This window comes from Tachypleus tridentatus, chromosome 7 (genome assembly GCF_004210375.1).
Source record: "Tachypleus tridentatus isolate NWPU-2018 chromosome 7, ASM421037v1, whole genome shotgun sequence".
Lineage (NCBI taxonomy): Eukaryota > Metazoa > Arthropoda > Merostomata > Xiphosura > Limulidae > Tachypleus > Tachypleus tridentatus.
Window position 1 is genome coordinate 35,360,362 of NC_134831.1, and position 18,363 is coordinate 35,378,724.

Sequence of the window (18,363 nt, forward strand, 5' to 3'; positions counted from 1 at the left end):
GGGCAAGGAGACCAGTCAAAAAACTTCTTACCAACTCAATGAAGGAAAAACGGTATCAATGGAGTCTCAAATACAAGAACTGGAGGCAAGAACAATGGAGGAAGGTGTTATTCAGTGACGAGACTCATTTCTACGTAGAGGGTCAAAGAAGTCTGCATGTTCGCAGATTTCCAGGTGAGAAACTTCGAGAATCTCACATCAATCAGTTCGTAAAACATCCCTTGAAAATGTTTTGGGGCTTATTCAACTACTATGGCGTCCGAAGGCTTACATATTCTAGAAGGTATGATGCGAGGACCACAATACATCAAAGTTTTGCAGAGAAGAGTCGTTCCAGAATTGAAAAAGAGATTTCCAGATGGATCTGGCATTTTTCAGCAAGATCTAACTCCGGGCCACACTTTGAAACTTGTGAAAAATTTTATGACTACAACACGAATAAAGGTACTTGATTGGCCTGGAAACTCTCTGGACTTAAATCCTATTGAAAATCTTTTTGTGATTTGTAAAGAAAGACTTCGGGGAAAAGATTGTACTACGAAAGATAAGCTAATTAAGGCCATAATTGAGGTGTGGTACCGCAATCCAAAAATTAGTAAAGATTGCAGTCAACTCATGGACTGGATGTCAAAGTGGATTAATGATCTTCTAAAAAATAAAGGTGGTCATATGTATTAATTTGTGAGTAATTTTTGGATTCTCAGAAATAAAATGCAAAAAATTGAAAAAAATCGTAATTTTCCATCTTGTTTAAATTAATTTGCACAACGGTGTACTTTAATAGTACAGAAACACAATTATTTCAATTAGTCAGCAAGGAAAAGCTAAAAACAACTAGGTACTCTATAAAAATCAGATTAATCAGTGATGACGAGAAACCCACTTGTTGAGAAATTTATATGCAAAAACGGCTCGTTTGGGCTGAGCTCGTTTGAAGAGCTCGTTCGCTCTTCTATGTAAAAGTGTTTTCTCAGCCCAAACGAGCCGTTTTTGCATATAAAAATCAGATTCACATTTTAAATATATTATATTGTTAATTTGTTATATTTCTAACTGCCCTAGTTTTAACCACTTTACTTAAAAAATGCTACGACCTTTTAACTAAATTTCAGACATTTTTCAAACTATAAAATACATAAGATTGACTCACTGTCATAACAGATGATTGTTAGGGTTAACAATACATGGATAGCCTGTTTCGGTAATGTGTTGTATTATATGTAACCTTGACTTTTACTCGTCTTAGAAGACTTTACGATGAACATTCATTAATTATTTAACACATTTGAAACTAATTTAGTAAATGCTGGACATGTTACCCCAATTTAGAATATAATAAATTCCGAATTTATTTTATATTTGTTTATTTGGGAATGGATATTTGTATCTGAACGAAACATATCTTGATATCTCAACGGAGTTTATACTGAAACACCTGAAATAAACATGAAAAACGAAGATATCGCTACGATATATTCACCAGCCAAAGAATTCATCGGTCAGACAAAACAAATATTTTTATTTCATTTTCCGACTCTCGTATGCAAAGAATGTTCACAATATTATGTCAAAAGATTCGTAAAGAAGTATAATGAAAACTGTGAAAAACTATCTTTTCCTGACCGGTCAGTTGATGAGTGTACAAACCTACCCAACATTATTTCTTTGTTTGTTTTTAACACTTATCATTGGTAGTTAAATTACAAACCTACCCAACCTAACTTTTTAATGGTTTTAAACAAATATGCCTTGTTTGATTCCAATAGGTGATTCTCACACAATACTTTACTTGGCTCAGATGATCCAGAATCTATTTGAGTAGTTATAATTTCTCGAGAAAAGTGCAAACACTTGAAATACTTTACGATTATTCTCATTAGCTTTTTACATGACGACAAATAATATTATACCATACATTGTTTTAGTGTGGAGTTCATCCAAAAATTAGAATAAACTATCTTTGTTTCTTTTGTGACATTGACAAACTTGTAGGCTGAAATTCTAACTTATTTTATACATTATATTATGTGTGTGTGTCTGTAATTATTTATTTTGAATTTCGCGCAAAGCTACTCAAAGGCTATCTGCACTAGCCGTACCTCGGATTACGAGTCGAACGTTTCAACCCACCTGGACATGCAGAGCCGTGTGTAATTAAAGCTTAGTTTATTATAGAATCTATGATATATAAAATTAATCTATAGTAGCTGTTAGTTCAGCTCAGCGAGCTATGCTAGTTTGTGATGGCAGACATTTTGTGTGAACACATGAATATCAAAGTATAGAAAATACACTTTACCAAAAGAACCAAGGATCTTATAAATTTGACGGCGAGGTAATTTTTGTATTTGTGTTTTGACTCTTTATAGTAACATATATTAGAACCATGATTGTCAGCTATCTAACTGCACTATTCACATTACTGGAAAACCACGCCATAATAAACTAAAAACATAGAGTTTCGATGCCATACAAACGAGGCAGCAATACAGTGTTTGGTTTTCTCAAAAGGCCTAAATCGTATTCAACAAAATGACTTCTTTGTTTCTTTTTCAGGATTTATAGATAATCACGATCAGTTCTGAGGATGAATTTTAAATTTCACCATTTGGACATAGTATATCAAAGAAATAATTCAGTGCCTTAACAATAGGATTTATTATTTTTAAATACATGGAAAGTAAGGAATTTTTGGAACAACTTTTTCTTTCACTCCTCTCTTCGACATTTAATGAATAACACAATAACATTGAACTGTATATATTTATGGTCTAAAAGAAGAAAGTGTTGGTCGAAATTGATTGTTCACTATGACGCGCCCGGCTGACCACAAACGTGTAATCAGTTTCAATCTGAGGTAATTACGAACAAGTTTCACAACTTGAACACGCCAGGTACTTGAACTAACACGCTAACTTCTCTCTCTCACTTTTGTTTTATATAAAAATTTCAGATCCAGATAAAGTCAATGAAAGCATCCTTTTAATAAATACAAAAACTAATTGATGAAAAAAACATTGTTGTCAAATATCTCACTATCAATAGAAGCCAAAAGCAATCAACAGTAATTTTAAAAAGCAAAAGTTATTTGTAGATGGAAAGACATAAAGATTAACTGTAGGGGTGTAAAAGCTAGTTGTAATTTTAAGTACGTAAGGTTTAGTTTCAGTTATGGAAAGGTAAAAGCTAGTTCTAGTTTTAAGGACGTAAGGTTGAGTTGGAGTTGTAGCAGAAGGGCTAGTTGTGGTTGTAAGCATGTAAGATCTAGCAATAGTTGTAACGATGTAAGGTTTATTTCTAGCTCTAAAGAAATAAAAGCTAGTTAAAGTTATAAGAAGAAAAAAAACATTTGTAGTTGTAAGAAGATAAAAGCTATAGCTGTAGTCACAAGAATGTATGGACAAGTGGTACTTGTAATGCGATAAAAACTATAATTGTAGTGTAAGACCATCTGGACAAGCTGTAATTTTAAGTACTTAAGAAATATTTGTAGATACAATTACAATTCAATATGTTGGGATGTAAATGTTCGTTGTGGTTATACAGCCATAAGAGCACCTTGTAGTTGTAAGTATTGTTCAACTTCTAAGAACGTAAGAGACAAAGATGTAACAATAGTTCAGGTTGTGAAGACTTAGAGCTGGTTGTAGTTGTAATAACGCGAGATATCACTTAATTAATAGCACCTAGTTCATGAATAACGAAATTGTTATAAGATGAAAATATATTTTAACATTTCCACTGAGCCCGTATTGTATATTATATCGATGTATTATTGTACAGTGCTACAGTCATGTGAAAAAGTTAGGACACCCTATGAAAGCCTGTGTATATTTGTAACATTTTTGGATATACAGATATTCAATCTCAATTACAACAATACTGAAAGATTATAGGAATATAACTAAACAATTAAAACTTAAGACAAGACTTTTCAAGATCTTCTGTAAATGTCGTGCTACAAAAATGCATATTCGAACTAAGGAAAAAGTTCGAACACCCTAATAGCTAGTGTTACCCCCTATGGCTGAAATAACTGTAGTGAGACGCTTCTTGTAGCCATCTACCAGTCTCTGACATCGGTCTGAAGAAAGTTTGCCCCACTCCTCAATGCAGAATTCTGTCAGCTGTGAGATGTTTGAGGGGTTTCTTGCATGTATAGCCCGTTTAAAATCACCCCACAGCATCTCAGTGGGATTAAGATCTGGTCTTTGACTCGACCATTCCAGGACTCTCCATTTATTAGTTTTCAGCCAGTCCTTGGTGGATTTACTGGTATGTTTTGGGTCTTTGTCGTGTTGCAGGGTCCAGTTCTGCTTCAGCTTTAATTTTCTTACAGATGGTCTCACATGATCCTCAAGCACCCTCTGATACGCAGTAGAATTCATGGTGGATTCTATGATTGTGAGCTGTCCAGGTCCTGCTGCAGCAAAGCAGCCCCAAACCATGACACTTCCACCTCCATGCTTCACAGTTGGTATGAGGTTCTTTTCCTGGAATGCTGTATTTGGTTTATGCCAAACATGCCCTCTGTTCTAGTGTCCAAATAATTCAATTTTGGACTCATCTGTCCAAAGAACATTTTTCAGAAGTCCTGGTCTTTGTCTACATTCTATCTGGCAAACTTCAGTCTGGTCTTGATGTTTCTCTTAGAGAGCAAAGGTTTCCTTCTTGCACACCTCCCATGCAAATTACACTTGTGCAGTCTTTTTCTGATTGTAGAGGCATGCACTTTTACATCAGCAGTAGCCAGAGCCCTCTGTAGGTTCTGTGATGGCATTTAAAGGTTTTTGGAGACCTTTTTTAGCATCTTGAGGTCTGCTCTCGGGGCAAACTTGCTTGAACGACCCGACCTGAGCATGTTGGCAGTTGTTTTGAAAGCCTTCCTCTTGTTAACTATTTCCCGAAAAGAGGAATGGCTGATTTCAAACTCTTTTGAGATCTTTTTAAATCCCTTACCAGACTAATAAGCTGCTACAATTTTCTTTCTGAAGACCTCAGACAGCTCTTTTGCTCTCATTTTGAATTTATTTACAACAAAAGAAAACAGAACAAAAAGGCAAGACATGAAATATATACAAATATTAATACGTACAAATTGAAAGAAAAACATGAAATATATATACAAACATTAATACGTACAAATCGAAAGAAAAACATGAAATATGTACAAACATTAATATGTACAAATTGAAAGAAAAACATGAAATATATACAAACATTAATATTTACAAACAGAAAAAAGTGAAATATATACAAACAAACAAAAGAAACACATGAAACAGATACAAACATGAATATTTACAAATGAAGAAAAGGGAAAAAAGAAAACAGTAAATATATAGAACAGTGAAATATACAAAAACACAAGAAGCGAGAGTGGAGGCAGGGCAGTTCAGAAGCCGATCTCCACCCGACCCCCACCAACGCATAAAAAGGCAAGACGTCCGCCGCCAGAGTTGGTAAAACGTCCCGGAATGCAGGCACTGATAGTCTGTCTCCAGAGAGAGTAATAGCCTATATATGGACCTACCCAGTATCGAAAAGTACGACACGGAGCCTGCTCAAAGACCAAGTTGTTCTGAGCAAGCAAGATGACGTACTTGAAGATGGTAATAGTGTACTGAATGGTGAAGGCCAGGTGGCTGGGAACAGGGACAGGTACATGGTACAGGATGGTCTCTGCCAAGAAGGATGGGACCCAGAAAGGGCCCGCAACCCTTTTCCAGATCTCCACCGATGTCGGACAGAGAACCAACCTGTGCAAGACAGACTCCACCTGGGCGTGACACATGGGACACAACTCAGTTGGACATGAGTTCCACAGGTAGGTACACTCCCTCACTGGCAGGTTGTTATGAACCATATGCCAGTTGAAAGCCTGGAGGTAGCGATCAACATGGTGCAGTGCAATGCAGCCCCAAACAACATCCAACAGTAGAGCAGGGTGGTGGTGTTCGATCCTGTGGGTACATGTGGAGACCAGCAGCGTCGACATACCAGAGAGAAGGGTCAAACACATAGGTGTCTACAGGCTCATAGGAACACCAAAGAGCCTGGCAACATGGGTGACACTCCAAAGACAGACAGTAAAAGGTAACAGACAGAAGAAGGGAAAGACACTGGGTCCTGAAACATGTAATGCACAAACCACCCCTACGAGATGGCAGCGTCAAGGAGTGCCGAGACACTTCCTCAAGCTTGCCACCCCACAGGAAGGCTCGATGGCCCGAGAAATGCAGTCATCCAGAGGAAGGACAGCCCCAGGTACCAGACCAAGGGGAGGATCCTCCTCCTCACAACCTCTGCCCTGTCAAACAGGTTAATAGAGCAGTAGCAGTAATCAAGCACTGCCGAACCAACATGCTGAACTACCCCTCCCACACAGCTCCAGGGCCCTAGAGAAAACGAACCCCAAAGCAGGTGATCGGGGAGGGGGTCCAATCCAGACCAAACGGGGAGCCGGCAGACAAGGCCCATTTGCCAAAGCCCCATGCACGAGACTTGGGGACATTCAGCTGGGCGGCGGTGGCCCGACAATAACGATGGACGATGGCCAGCACTGAACCTCAGGAAGTGAGATTCTCGAGGAAGATATTCACATTGTCTGCATGCGCGACAAACGTCATGCATGAACCACACAGCAGCTGGAGGCCATGCACCAAAACCAAGTGGTACAAATGAGAGAGCAGGCACTCGATAACCAACACGTAAAGTGTTGGGGACAACGGGCAGCTCCGACGAACCCCTGTAAGATGGGAGAGGAGGACATCAGGTACCCATTAGTCAAGAGCCTGCTCAAAGTGGTCGCATACAAGGCTTGTACATAGCATACAAAAAAGGGAGGGATGCCACACCTCTCCAAAACGAACCACAGAAATCCATGGTGAACTCAATCGAAAGCTTTGCTCTGATCGAGGGACACAAAAACCGCAGGGATATCCCAATCCGTGATGTAATGGAACAGGTCCCTGAGAAGCACCAAATTTTGTTGGATACTTCTGCCCTGCACGCCACAAGTATGAGTGCAGTGGACCAATGAAGGCATGACCACACCCAAACGGGCACACAGGACCTTAGAAATGATCTTCGCATCCACGTTCAGGAGAGAAATGGGGTGCCACGAGGAAAGATCAGCAAACTGACTGAAATCCTTACAGATAAATGTAATTAGCCCATCCAGCATTCCTGGTGGCAGAGACCCCACAGCCAGACAGTCGTTAAAAAGTCGGATGAAGGAGGGTCCAGTGACATGCCACACGTGGCTGTGAAATTCCACCAGCAGCCCATCCAGCCCAGGACACTTACCAAGTGGCATTGACCAAATGGCCAACCAACACTTGCCCAAGGATACTGGTTTTACTAGCTGGTCGTGCAACGTTGGGTCGAGGGAGGGTAGAAACCGAGTAATGTCATCCCACAACCCCTTGTCCACGGGCAAAGCCGAAAACAAATGGCGATAGTAGCCGAGGCATGCGTCCAGAATTTCGGAGATGTCAGATGACGATTGACCATTCTCCAACACCAGACTGGAGATGTGTCAGGTCTTAGCCATCTCCCATGCCTTACACAGCAGAAGCCTGCTGGCAATTCTCGAATCGAGCGACTCGATCAGACTAGAGACATTTGCTGCATGGAACAGCTTGGAATAATCCAAATAGATATCTTTACGAAGTGTCTCGATATTCGAGAGGACCCAGCGATCCATCAGTCTGCTACGAAGTAAGACAGACAAGATATCCTGCTTGCTCTGCAAGGTTAGGTGGCAGGCCCATGAAAGCCACATGCCATTTTGCCTCAGCAAGGAGGTACAGGCCTCCTTGAAAACCGCCCACCAGGACCTGGTGATTGACTCGACAGAACAGAGCCCCTAAACAAGGGCAAGCAAAGCATCTCCCACCCCATCCTCGGTAAGGAGGGATACATTGAGCCTCCACACACGGGAGCCCCGATAAATTGGGACAAAATCCCGGAATCTGGCGAGAAATGCCCGATAGTCAAACACCAAAAACGAGACTCAATCCGATGAACAGTAGCCCTGCCGAGGCTCTGCCATAGGCCAGGTGTCACATAGAACAAGTCGAGATGGCAAGAATCATCCCGTCCATTCCAGGTAGCCATAAAAGCAGATACATGCGGTGCACGCCTGGCATCGGAAAAGGCGAAATCCGACAGCACTGCATGCAGAAACTGTGTACACTGATCACCAGAAAGAGGATCACCACAATCTTGTTGAGGGGAGGATCCAAAACGCAGTTGAAGTCACCCCAAGGATGATATCAGTCTGTGTAACCATGAACCTATCCAAGCCTGAGAAGAAGGCATTCCACTCCCAAGTCTGGACAGGTGCATAGACATTGACAAGCCGAATCTTACGACCTCCAGTGACAACATCAACTTACACCACCCACTCATCAACACTACTATGCGACGCGAGGATGGTTCCAAGAAAATGCAGGTGGAAAACGTGTAGTGCCAAACGACCTGAAGGCACAGATAGGGTAACAAGAAGGAAACTAAGAATAGTCCCTCCGAGAGCAAAATGTGTCACCTGCAAAGCAGCTGAACAGGGAGAATATGTAGAATTGCTTAGCAACTCTACGTATTCCCCGATGTTAAGAGTAAGGCAGGAAAAACCCATCAATCAATCAGAGGGGAGGACTCAGTGGCGCTGCTGCTTTGACAAGATCGATGGAGGCAGGGGAGCATGCAGCATCTTGATGCTACCTGACCCCACCCCTCCTAGCAGTAGCAGCTGCCGACATCCAACCACCACTTCTGCAACTGCTGCTGCACGTGTGGCACATCCGGACCGAAGTCCAGCAACATAACGGGACTGCAAGGCCCCTGCACCTCCCCACTCAATCCAGAGAGACAGGAAAGACTGGGGAAGTCCAACAAACTCATGAACGAGCTTGGTGACGGCAGCTCGTTCAATGTCGGGGTCTGCAGCTTAGGGAAAGGGGCCAGAACAACCACCAACCCCAGAGCCAGTGCTGAGGATCCCTCAGAACCCCCAGCCTCAGCATCACCAGAAATGTGGAAGCCAGGGGCTCCTTGGAGTCCCTGACCACCCCCTCTGACCCATCCCAAACAGGGGGCAGGACCCTCCTCAGAGGGACCCACCCCCACAAAAACAGGGGCAGTTGGATCTTGGGCGCCCACACAGCCCCCAACTGCCACACCACCCAACAGGGAGACCAGAGCCCCCACGGAGACAGGAGATGCCTCGGGGCCACCTGGCCCGACCTGAACCCCACAAGGGCCCCATCCGTACTCGGGCCCGAAGGATGGGCTGAAGCCCCCTCAGAGGCCCCTTCACCAGATCAGAACCCGAGACGTCACCCTCCTCCACATCCTGGGTGGGCGAGACAAGAGAACCGTGACACACCCTCCCCGTTCGCTGCAGCCGTCGGGACAGGCGTCACCTCGGGTACCCCTCCCACAACTGCCACAGACGATGCGGGATGAAGAGCTGCCGCCACCGCCCGCTTCGCCCTTGCTTTCTTGGGCTGCACAACCCTCGATGGCCCCACAGCCACTGAGGCGTACATCGCCACACGCCTTGGACATCGCGAGGGCGTGTGGCCACCACTACAAATACCACACTTAATTGCACACGCAGCATCCACGTGTCCATACTCCCGACATATCCCACACTGCGGGGTCTAGCATTCGGCCAACAGGTGGCCCTCTTGGCCACAACAGCGACACAGTCGACGCATTCCCTGGTAATTGCACATGACCCAGAACCCTTGCACTACAATGAAGTTTGGGACCGGCGTCTGCATGTCCATACACACACACCGGGTTCCTGTACACACCTTCGGGCGCGACTGTTGCGCCTCGTGTTCTATTTTTTTGACAGTCCCATACGCCGACAACACATCCTTACCGACATCATGGGACATCTCAAATGGAGCTGACTGCAAGGTGATCCACTTAATGTTCTGCCCGGCCGGCTCCACGGGCACATGCTGGTCCCCCACGGGAAAGTCACCCTGGTCCTGTAGGCGACGGGCATGAGCGACCGACGCCAGCGTCGCCACATAACGCCCACCCACAAAATGCTGAAGGCATTCAGTGTGACTTCCCCCGACAGCGGCGTTCAAGGAGTCTATAACTGCCGAGGGTAGCGAGGCTGCGGGCACCATGAAACGGATAGACTGCGGCCGAACAGAGTAGGGTCGGATGGCAGTGGCCATACTGACCTACACTAAACTGTATACGAGGGCTGTTCAAAAAATACGCGGACTGTTTGAATTGCGCGGCTCCAGTTGGTTCCAGGGGAATCCGTTTGGTGTCGCTAGGTTCGCACAGATCAGCTGATTACGACGCCATTTCCCGATTGCAGATATCTTCATTTGTGTACTAGCTACGCGGTTTTAAGTGAAGTGCGATTTTTTCGTTTGGCGGATTTCAGAATGAATGACCTGAAGGAGCAACGACTTGCTGTGAAATTTTGTGTTAAACTTGGAAAATCTGCGACTGAAACTTTTGCTATGCTTAACACGGCTTACGGTGATGTTGCTATGAAGCGTACGGCATGTTTCAAGTGGCATGAACGTTTTAAGGATGGTCGACAGTCCATTGAAGATGATGAGCGTCCTGGACGTCCTTCCACGTCAACTGACGACCCACACGTCGACAAAATCAACACCCTGGTGCGAGCAAATCGACGTCTGACTGTCAGGGAGCTTGCTGAAGAGTGTGGGATATCAGTTGGATCTTGTTACGAGATTTTGACCGAAAAATTGAAGATGCACCGCGTTGCTGCGAAATTCAGCCCTCAGAACTCGTGAGTTTTTGGCCAAACACTCGATCACTGTTCTTCCCCCCCCCTACTCACCTGACCTTGCTCCTTACGATTTTTTTCTTGTTCCCCAAACTCAAAAGACCCTTGAAAGGAAGAAGATTTGAGACGATTCCCGAGATTAAGGCAAATGCGATGAAGGAGCTGGAGGACATTACAAAAGAAGCGTACCAGGACTGTTTCAACAAGTGGAAACACCGTTGGGATAAGTGTGTGCGTTGGGGATGAGAGTACTTTAAAGGGGTCCCAGACCTGTAACTTCTAAATAAAGTACATTTTGTTTTATGACGTCAGCCCGCGTATTTTTTGAACAGACCTCGTATACACACCACACACAAACGGGACTCGCACTTCACACGACCAAGACACAGGTACGACCAAACACGATACTGTAGACGGTAAATAACTACACAAAGTTCCAAGACGGGCACAGCAAAGAACTGCACAATCCACCACTCTGGGAGCTGGGAAAAAAAAAGAAGTGTCGCGAATGAGCACTGCGACGGGAAGGAGCACACCAAGCTAAATGTCTGAGGTTTAAATAGGGCAAGCCTCATTCACAATTATGAGTAACGATCTTCTAATCACGTGCACCTGTTGTGATACACTTGTGTGTGAGTTGAGCCATTTTATGTGGGAGTGTCCTAACCTTTTCCTCAGTTTGAATGTGCATTTTTGAAGCATGATACTTACAGAAGATCTTGAAAGGTCTTTTCTTCAGTTTTAATTGTTTAGTTATATTCCTATAATCTCTCAGTATTGTTAAAATTGAGATTAAATATCTATATATCCAAAAATGGTACAAATATACACAGGCTTTCATCAGGTGTCCTAACTTTTTCACATGACTGTATACACACCGGCTACTACACTGAGACGACAAAAGAAAATAATGTTACACATTTCAAAGTGACGTCTACTGGTACTTTCGCGTCAACCAACAAATTCACTCGAAACGCCATACACTCATTCAAGTCGATGGTGAAACAAACTAAAACCAATAAGATATTCGCAAAAACATAAAATCCAATGTAACAGTATTTGAGAACAAGTGAGTGTAATCATATAAATGTTGAATTTTTCAACGATGCAAATAAGTTCACTTTTCATTTAATTTTTGGAGGTTAACATAACTTCTGAACAAGAAAACTTCAAAAAACATGAAACAAATTAATATTTCTTTTATAATTCAGTTACTACAAACCACCTGTTCACTAAATACCTGAAAAGTTATAGTTTGCTGAAACTGTTAAAACCTGCTTAGAAGTAATTTCGAATTCAACGGCGCAACTAAATAAAAATCTATAAAAGTTCCTTGGCAATATTAAACAGTAAAGGTGGAGTCTTTTTATTGGGTTGACGTTGGAAATTTTTTTTTTTTTTTTGTTTATCACTGTGGAGTTTTCAAGGAAATTTGTGTGTTACAAAAGAGAATAAATGACATAATTTTGTTAACATCCAACACTTTGCACGCTAGAACGTGAGTTTCGGGAGATCTTACGATCGTTGGGCACCTTAGAAGCCAATGCACTATCGGTGATTCTTAGGCAGGAGTTTACCTGGCGGCGCCTATCTCCTCTCCAGGTAGCCATCCGTACTTTACTAGAGAAAGGTTAGATGAAAGGCAGCTTGTCAGCGTTACCCACCATCAAGGCTACTTTTTTAATCATCGAATAGTGAGATGTACCGTAACGTTAAAAACGCTTCCACGCTGACAGGATGCACATGTTCAGTGATGAGTTGTCCAACCCACATATCTCGAATCGAGCACCCTAATTACCAGACCATGTCAGGCCTACATCCTACCTAGGAACATAAAATAAAAAATTAAACTTGGTCACAATAAACCAGTTCCATTTTATTGTACATAATTGAGCAAAGTGTTATGAAAAAAATGCTTTTGCATATCAAAAAGCATTATGGATAGTATAGAGTCTAGTTACCAATCAATTGAGACTTAGTGTAACCTTGTGTCAGTACTATACCTTGGGACTAGGATGGTTGTAATATACTACTGAACACTTTAAGCTGTATCATAAATATATATACTTTTTTCAACGTTGAATTCGTTACATGAAGTTAACCAAAAGTTACTTATAACAACGTGTTAACAAAAAAAGTCTCCAGTGAACCAACAGCAAGTTTACGCCCTAACAACACTTAAATTGTGGTTTCAGTTTCCCGCAGTGGACAGAATGCAAATAACCCAAAAATTAGCAAAATTGCTTTGGGTGATGATGAAGATATATCAAGTTGCGATAATCGCACGTGATGGTAAATCTAAAGAGCCATTAAAATCTGATTCATGGATAAAGGTTCGTAAAAGTTTAAACTTTCTCTTCTTTATAGTAGTAAGCATTTTTCAGCAATAGGTATGTATTCATTAATATCAATAATTGTGCTCTTAATATTAAACTTTCACTTGTTATAAGTTTATTTATAAGTACATATATATTACAAGTAGTTTCTATACTTTATTATATAATTTAATATTAAAATTAGACATCAATGACTGAAGCTGGTGATTCGGCTTTCAGCCTTTTGAAAGGGACAACAATCATTAGTTGAATTTAGGGTCTGAAAAACCAATAAAAATTGAAAGTGTACACTTGAATGTCTAGTTTCCTTGGCAATGCTTACAAAATCTTAAAGAGTTTCTCATTTTACTTTGGTATATGATTGAAAACACAAGTTAGTTGAACAGTTTTTAATGCACATTCTTATGTTTATGTTTAAATCTACTCAGAAATTTTGGTAGTAATCAGGATAATTAACTGCAATATTGGGCTTGGTGTGATTTAATGACTAGCATGTTATATTTTGGTCAGAGGGCTATATTTGGCATCTGATGCCAAACAAGCAAACAACTTATTACCTTTTGCATTTAAAAGCTACGAGTTCATTATAGTCATGATTCTTTTTTTTTTAATTTCATGCAAACGTACACAAGCGTTTTCTGCGCTAACTGTTCCTATTTAGCAATGCCAATGAATAGTGGGATTGGCCACACATTATAACGCCCCCAAAACTAAAAGGGAGAGCATAATTGGTGGGACTGGGATTCGAAGCCGTGATCGTCAGATTACGAATTGAGAGCCTTAACTACCTGGCCAGGCCGAGCCCACTTGGGGTAACTGAATTGACAGTGGAGGAAGCTATAAACTGACTGTCTGTCTTCCCTCTTGGGAAGTTTCAATTTCAAGGAAACATAAATCAAGCACTAATTCATGCAATCTAATCTTGATTGAAATATATGTTTCAACATACATTTGAGCTACTCTTGTTTAAATGTCACTCTTATAGCATGCCATCACAGCACAAAAGTGCAGGATATTATTTCATTCAGCAGTAACTGGACTTAGGTAAGGACCTTCAGTCCCACAGTCTGGGTCACTGGTTATGGTTGTTCTCTTCCTTTTTCTGGCCGTAAAAGTGGTAGTTCGTTTAAAAGGTGAGCAATATCCCACAAATGCTTTTGTTGTTTAGTCCCGTATTCCTCAGATTCGGTGAGTAAGCTAGATCAGGTGAAAAGATTAATAATGAAAGCTTGTACTATATCAGATGAAAAGACTAATAATGAATGCTGGTACTACATCAGGTGAAAAGACTAATAATGAAAGCTAACACAATACTGGGTAAAAAGACTGATAAAGAAAACTGGTACTACATTCGGTGACTGTCTTGTGAAAGTGGGTTTTCTCAGGGTACTCCCATTTCCCCTCATAGAAAACTCTGAGGCATTTGGATTCATAGATCCCAGCCATCATGTGACCCTGAACGTGGGACGTTTAATATATTGTTGACCTGCTTCGCTTCTTTTCATTATTCTGCATTCAAGCCTGAATTGTCTCTTCTCTGACCCCTTGAACCGACTGGACTTTTTCCATTGCTTTTCTCTGAAACTGCTTTCACTAGGCCAATCTTCACAATTGTCTGACAAGAAACAAAACTAGGAGAATTTAGTTAAAACTTCTAAGGCACGTATCAAAAGTCTATTCCGAGCAGGGCGAAGGGGGATATAAATATTCCTGAACACCCCAGTTAGGAAGTTCATCTTCCTTTAAAACTAAATGCCTGCCACGGATTTTTTTTTATACTACATTAAGTGAAAAGACTAATAAAGAGAACCGGTATTACATTAGGTGAAAAAGATTGATAAAGAAAACTGGTACTACATTAAGTGAAAAGACTAATAAAGAGAACCGGTATTACATTAGGTGAAAAGACTGATAAAGAAAACTGGTACTACATTAAGTGAAAAGACTAATAAAGAGAACCGGTATTACATTAGGTGAAAAGACTAATAAAGAGAACCGGTACTACATTAGGTGAAAAGACTGATAAAGAAAACTGGTACTACATTAAGTGAAAAGACTGATAAAGAAAACTGGTACTACATTAAGTGAAAAGACTAATAAAGAGAACCGGTATTACATTAGGTGAAAAGACTAATAAAGAGAACCGGTACTACATTAGGTGAAAAGACTGATAAAGAAAACTGGTACTACATTAGGTGAAAAGACTGATAAAGAAAACTGGTACTACATTAGGTGAAAAGACTGATAAAGAAAACTGGTACTAAATAAGTCAACAAGATTCACAATGAAAGCATGTGGAATTGAAAATTAATAAAGTATTAAAGTGTCACATAAAATATGTCACATTGATGTACAAGCATACATACAGTTGTTAAAATAAATAATATACATAAAACATTTCATACCTTGTAACCTATTTATTTGGTCATCACACTTTACTACATAACTATCAAATGATTCTTGTGTTCAATAATACAAATTATTAACTTCAGTTTTATTCATCAAAATATTTATATATAACCAAACTGCTCCCAAAAATAATATTCTGATCATGACTTCATCAGTAACCTAAAACAGTAAAAACCACTACTTGTGTGAACCTCAAACAGATACAATATTCACCACGAACTGTTCATTGTCTTACAGATTTTACAGAAATACAAATGTTTTATGAAAGTTTTTCTTTAAATATTATTTTTTTTGCTACAGATAAGTAATTTTTAATAACTAATAACAAGAGGGTATCCTCAATTGCCATGGCACTTGAAATTTGTTCAGGAAGGATTCGAGTAAATTAATCTAAGAGACTGTTTTTTTTTCCCATTTCTGTAGCAGCAACAATAAGCATGGAACACATGTACACTCAGTTCAATTTTATAGCTCATCACAAAGGATTAGAATAAATTAATCTACATGACCTTGGACATGGTCAAATATACCAATTGAAAGGGTTTGTCCTCCTAAAACCAAAAGTGTATTTAGATCTCATATTGGTCAAGAGATGCTGGAGATATGAGCTAAAATTTTGTACTTGACAAAACAAATAAATAAGTCAAAATTGTTCTGTGAGCTGCTATGCTGTGGCTAAAAACACATTGGAAAAAGATGTATAAATCACTATTCATAATTGGCTATTAAGGGTAGAAAAACTGTACAAACATGGTACAATCATAAGGATCTACTGAGTATATGAAATTTAATAGCAAATAATCTGGTAGAAATAAACTATTTTACCAGCAAATATCTATCAAAAATGTAAAATCAAACAGCAAATAACCTGGTAGGCAAACTGTTGAATTCAGCAAATACCACCTAATGTGTAAAATCTAACAGACCAATTGCTAATTACCTTGCATAGCAAATATCTAAAGAATAGATAACATCCAACAACAAACAGTCCAGTTAACAATCTATGTGGCACAGTAAGTATCTAACATGTACATAAAATCTAACATCAAACAGGCTGATAGGCAAACTACTTGGTACAACAAGTGTCTAACAATTAGATAAAATTCAACAGCCCAATAATCAAACCACTTGGTATAATAAATATCTGACAACAAACAGTCTGACAGGCATACTGGTTGGTACAACAAATGTCTACAACATGTGTAAAATTTAACAGCATACTGTTGAGCACAGCAAGTAACTATCAAAACAGAAAATCAAAAACAAAACACCCAGTGGACAAACTAAACACAAAATCAAGTATCTAAAGTATCTGTAAAAATACAACAGTAAATAAACTGGTAGGCAAACTATTTTCCACAACAAAGGTCTATCAATTACATAACACTTAACAGACAGCTGGTAGACAATCTATTTTCCATAACAGAACTTTATAAATAAGTAAAATTTAATATTAGACAGCTCAGTAGACATGGTATTTCATACAGAGAAAAGCAATTGAGTATTTATTTGCAACAATAAACAACAAAAGCTAGTGACCTACTTTTCAAGTTTATATGGATATTGCTTTGAACCTTTTTGTTATCTAACCTTTCTATCCAAGTGGGGGTGATGATACTGCCTAGTTTCAAAAGTAAAATAGTGTTGAAGAAGTGACTGGAAACCATAACTTCTGAATCTTCAAGATTCAGTAGTTGAATGAAAAACATTAAACTACAGGTGTTGATTAAATATATTTGTGTCATATATAACCTCAAAATTACAACATGTGGACATAAAGAGCAATTTGTTATACTTTACAGAACTTATGGTACTTTTTATAGAAAAGTTTATCAGCTCATAACATATACATTTCACACACATACACATACATACATACATATGTGTATATGTATATATATATATATATATATATACACATATTACTGATCTTTGTTTGTACAGTTCTAAGGCCTTAGTATAGTCACAAAATAATGAACCATGGATGGTTTCATGTAGCTCATTCATCAATAGAAATGGAAGACATTTTCAATTGGGTATCCTACAGAGAAATAAAAAGAATGAAATCCTTGGACCTACTTACCTTCTAAAAAAATTAATGTATACAGTCACAAATACAACAACTTATTTTTAAGACTCTTCCATTAAAGTTTAATCTACATAAAATGTATCCTTCATTATGGCTAAAATACTTACAATTTCTGTTACCTTAATATTTCAGAAACAATGACATCCCTTATAAGCATCACCTTTCATAGCTAGATAATTTTTAAAATGCTGACAAATATAAACTTATTTACATGTATCTGTATCTTCTAAACTACATCAGATCTACAGAACTGTTAATCATATCGTTTACAGTAACATATTAATAGCTGGTCACAAAATTCAAATAATGTTGGTGGTTTAGTTTAAAACTATTAATTCTTCCTAAATAAAGACAAATAATGTTAAATTTTCCAAAAGTATACATCTTTATCAAATGTTTAAATACTTATAACCTAATTATGTCAGACACAGATCATGTAACATTACAGAAATAATTTTTCCTGTTCAATGTAACAATTCTAATGAGACAGTTCCTTTATCCAGTTACATTCACCTGTCAACATGTAATATTTCCAGTGTCTATAGGTAACTAAAACATGTATGATAAGATTTTACACACCACATAAAAATACTTTAATTAATCTAAAGTTTACACAGATATGTTGTAACACATTTTTACTGCTTTCTTTCTTCACGTAGTACTTTCATAATTTCAACAGAACTTATCACAAGGTAACATTAAAAACGTTAAGGTGTTATCATAGTTTTGTACTA

At 39.5% G+C, this 18,363-nt stretch overlaps 1 protein-coding gene across 21 annotated transcripts in view; it reads right to left on the reverse strand.

Annotated features, from left to right (window-relative positions):
- Positions 1 to 5,008: 5,008 nt before the first annotated feature.
- Positions 5,009 to 18,363, reverse strand: part of LOC143255422 (NADH dehydrogenase [ubiquinone] iron-sulfur protein 3, mitochondrial-like) — a 65,466-nt gene continuing 52,111 nt past the window's right edge. For 16 of the 21 annotated variants that reach the window (XM_076511075.1, XM_076511072.1, XM_076511065.1 and 13 more), the window contains 2 exons: positions 14,081 to 14,328; positions 5,009 to 12,619 (listed from right to left, as the gene is read on the reverse strand). In XM_076511075.1, coding sequence (XP_076367190.1) covers positions 14,211 to 14,328 — 118 coding nt within the window. In that variant the 3' untranslated portion in view covers positions 5,009 to 12,619; positions 14,081 to 14,210. Of the gene's footprint in view, positions 12,620 to 14,080; positions 14,329 to 15,536; positions 17,582 to 18,363 lie in introns of those variants that run through there. The other 5 variants (XM_076511080.1, XM_076511078.1, XM_076511082.1 and 2 more) reach the window with 3 other exon arrangements.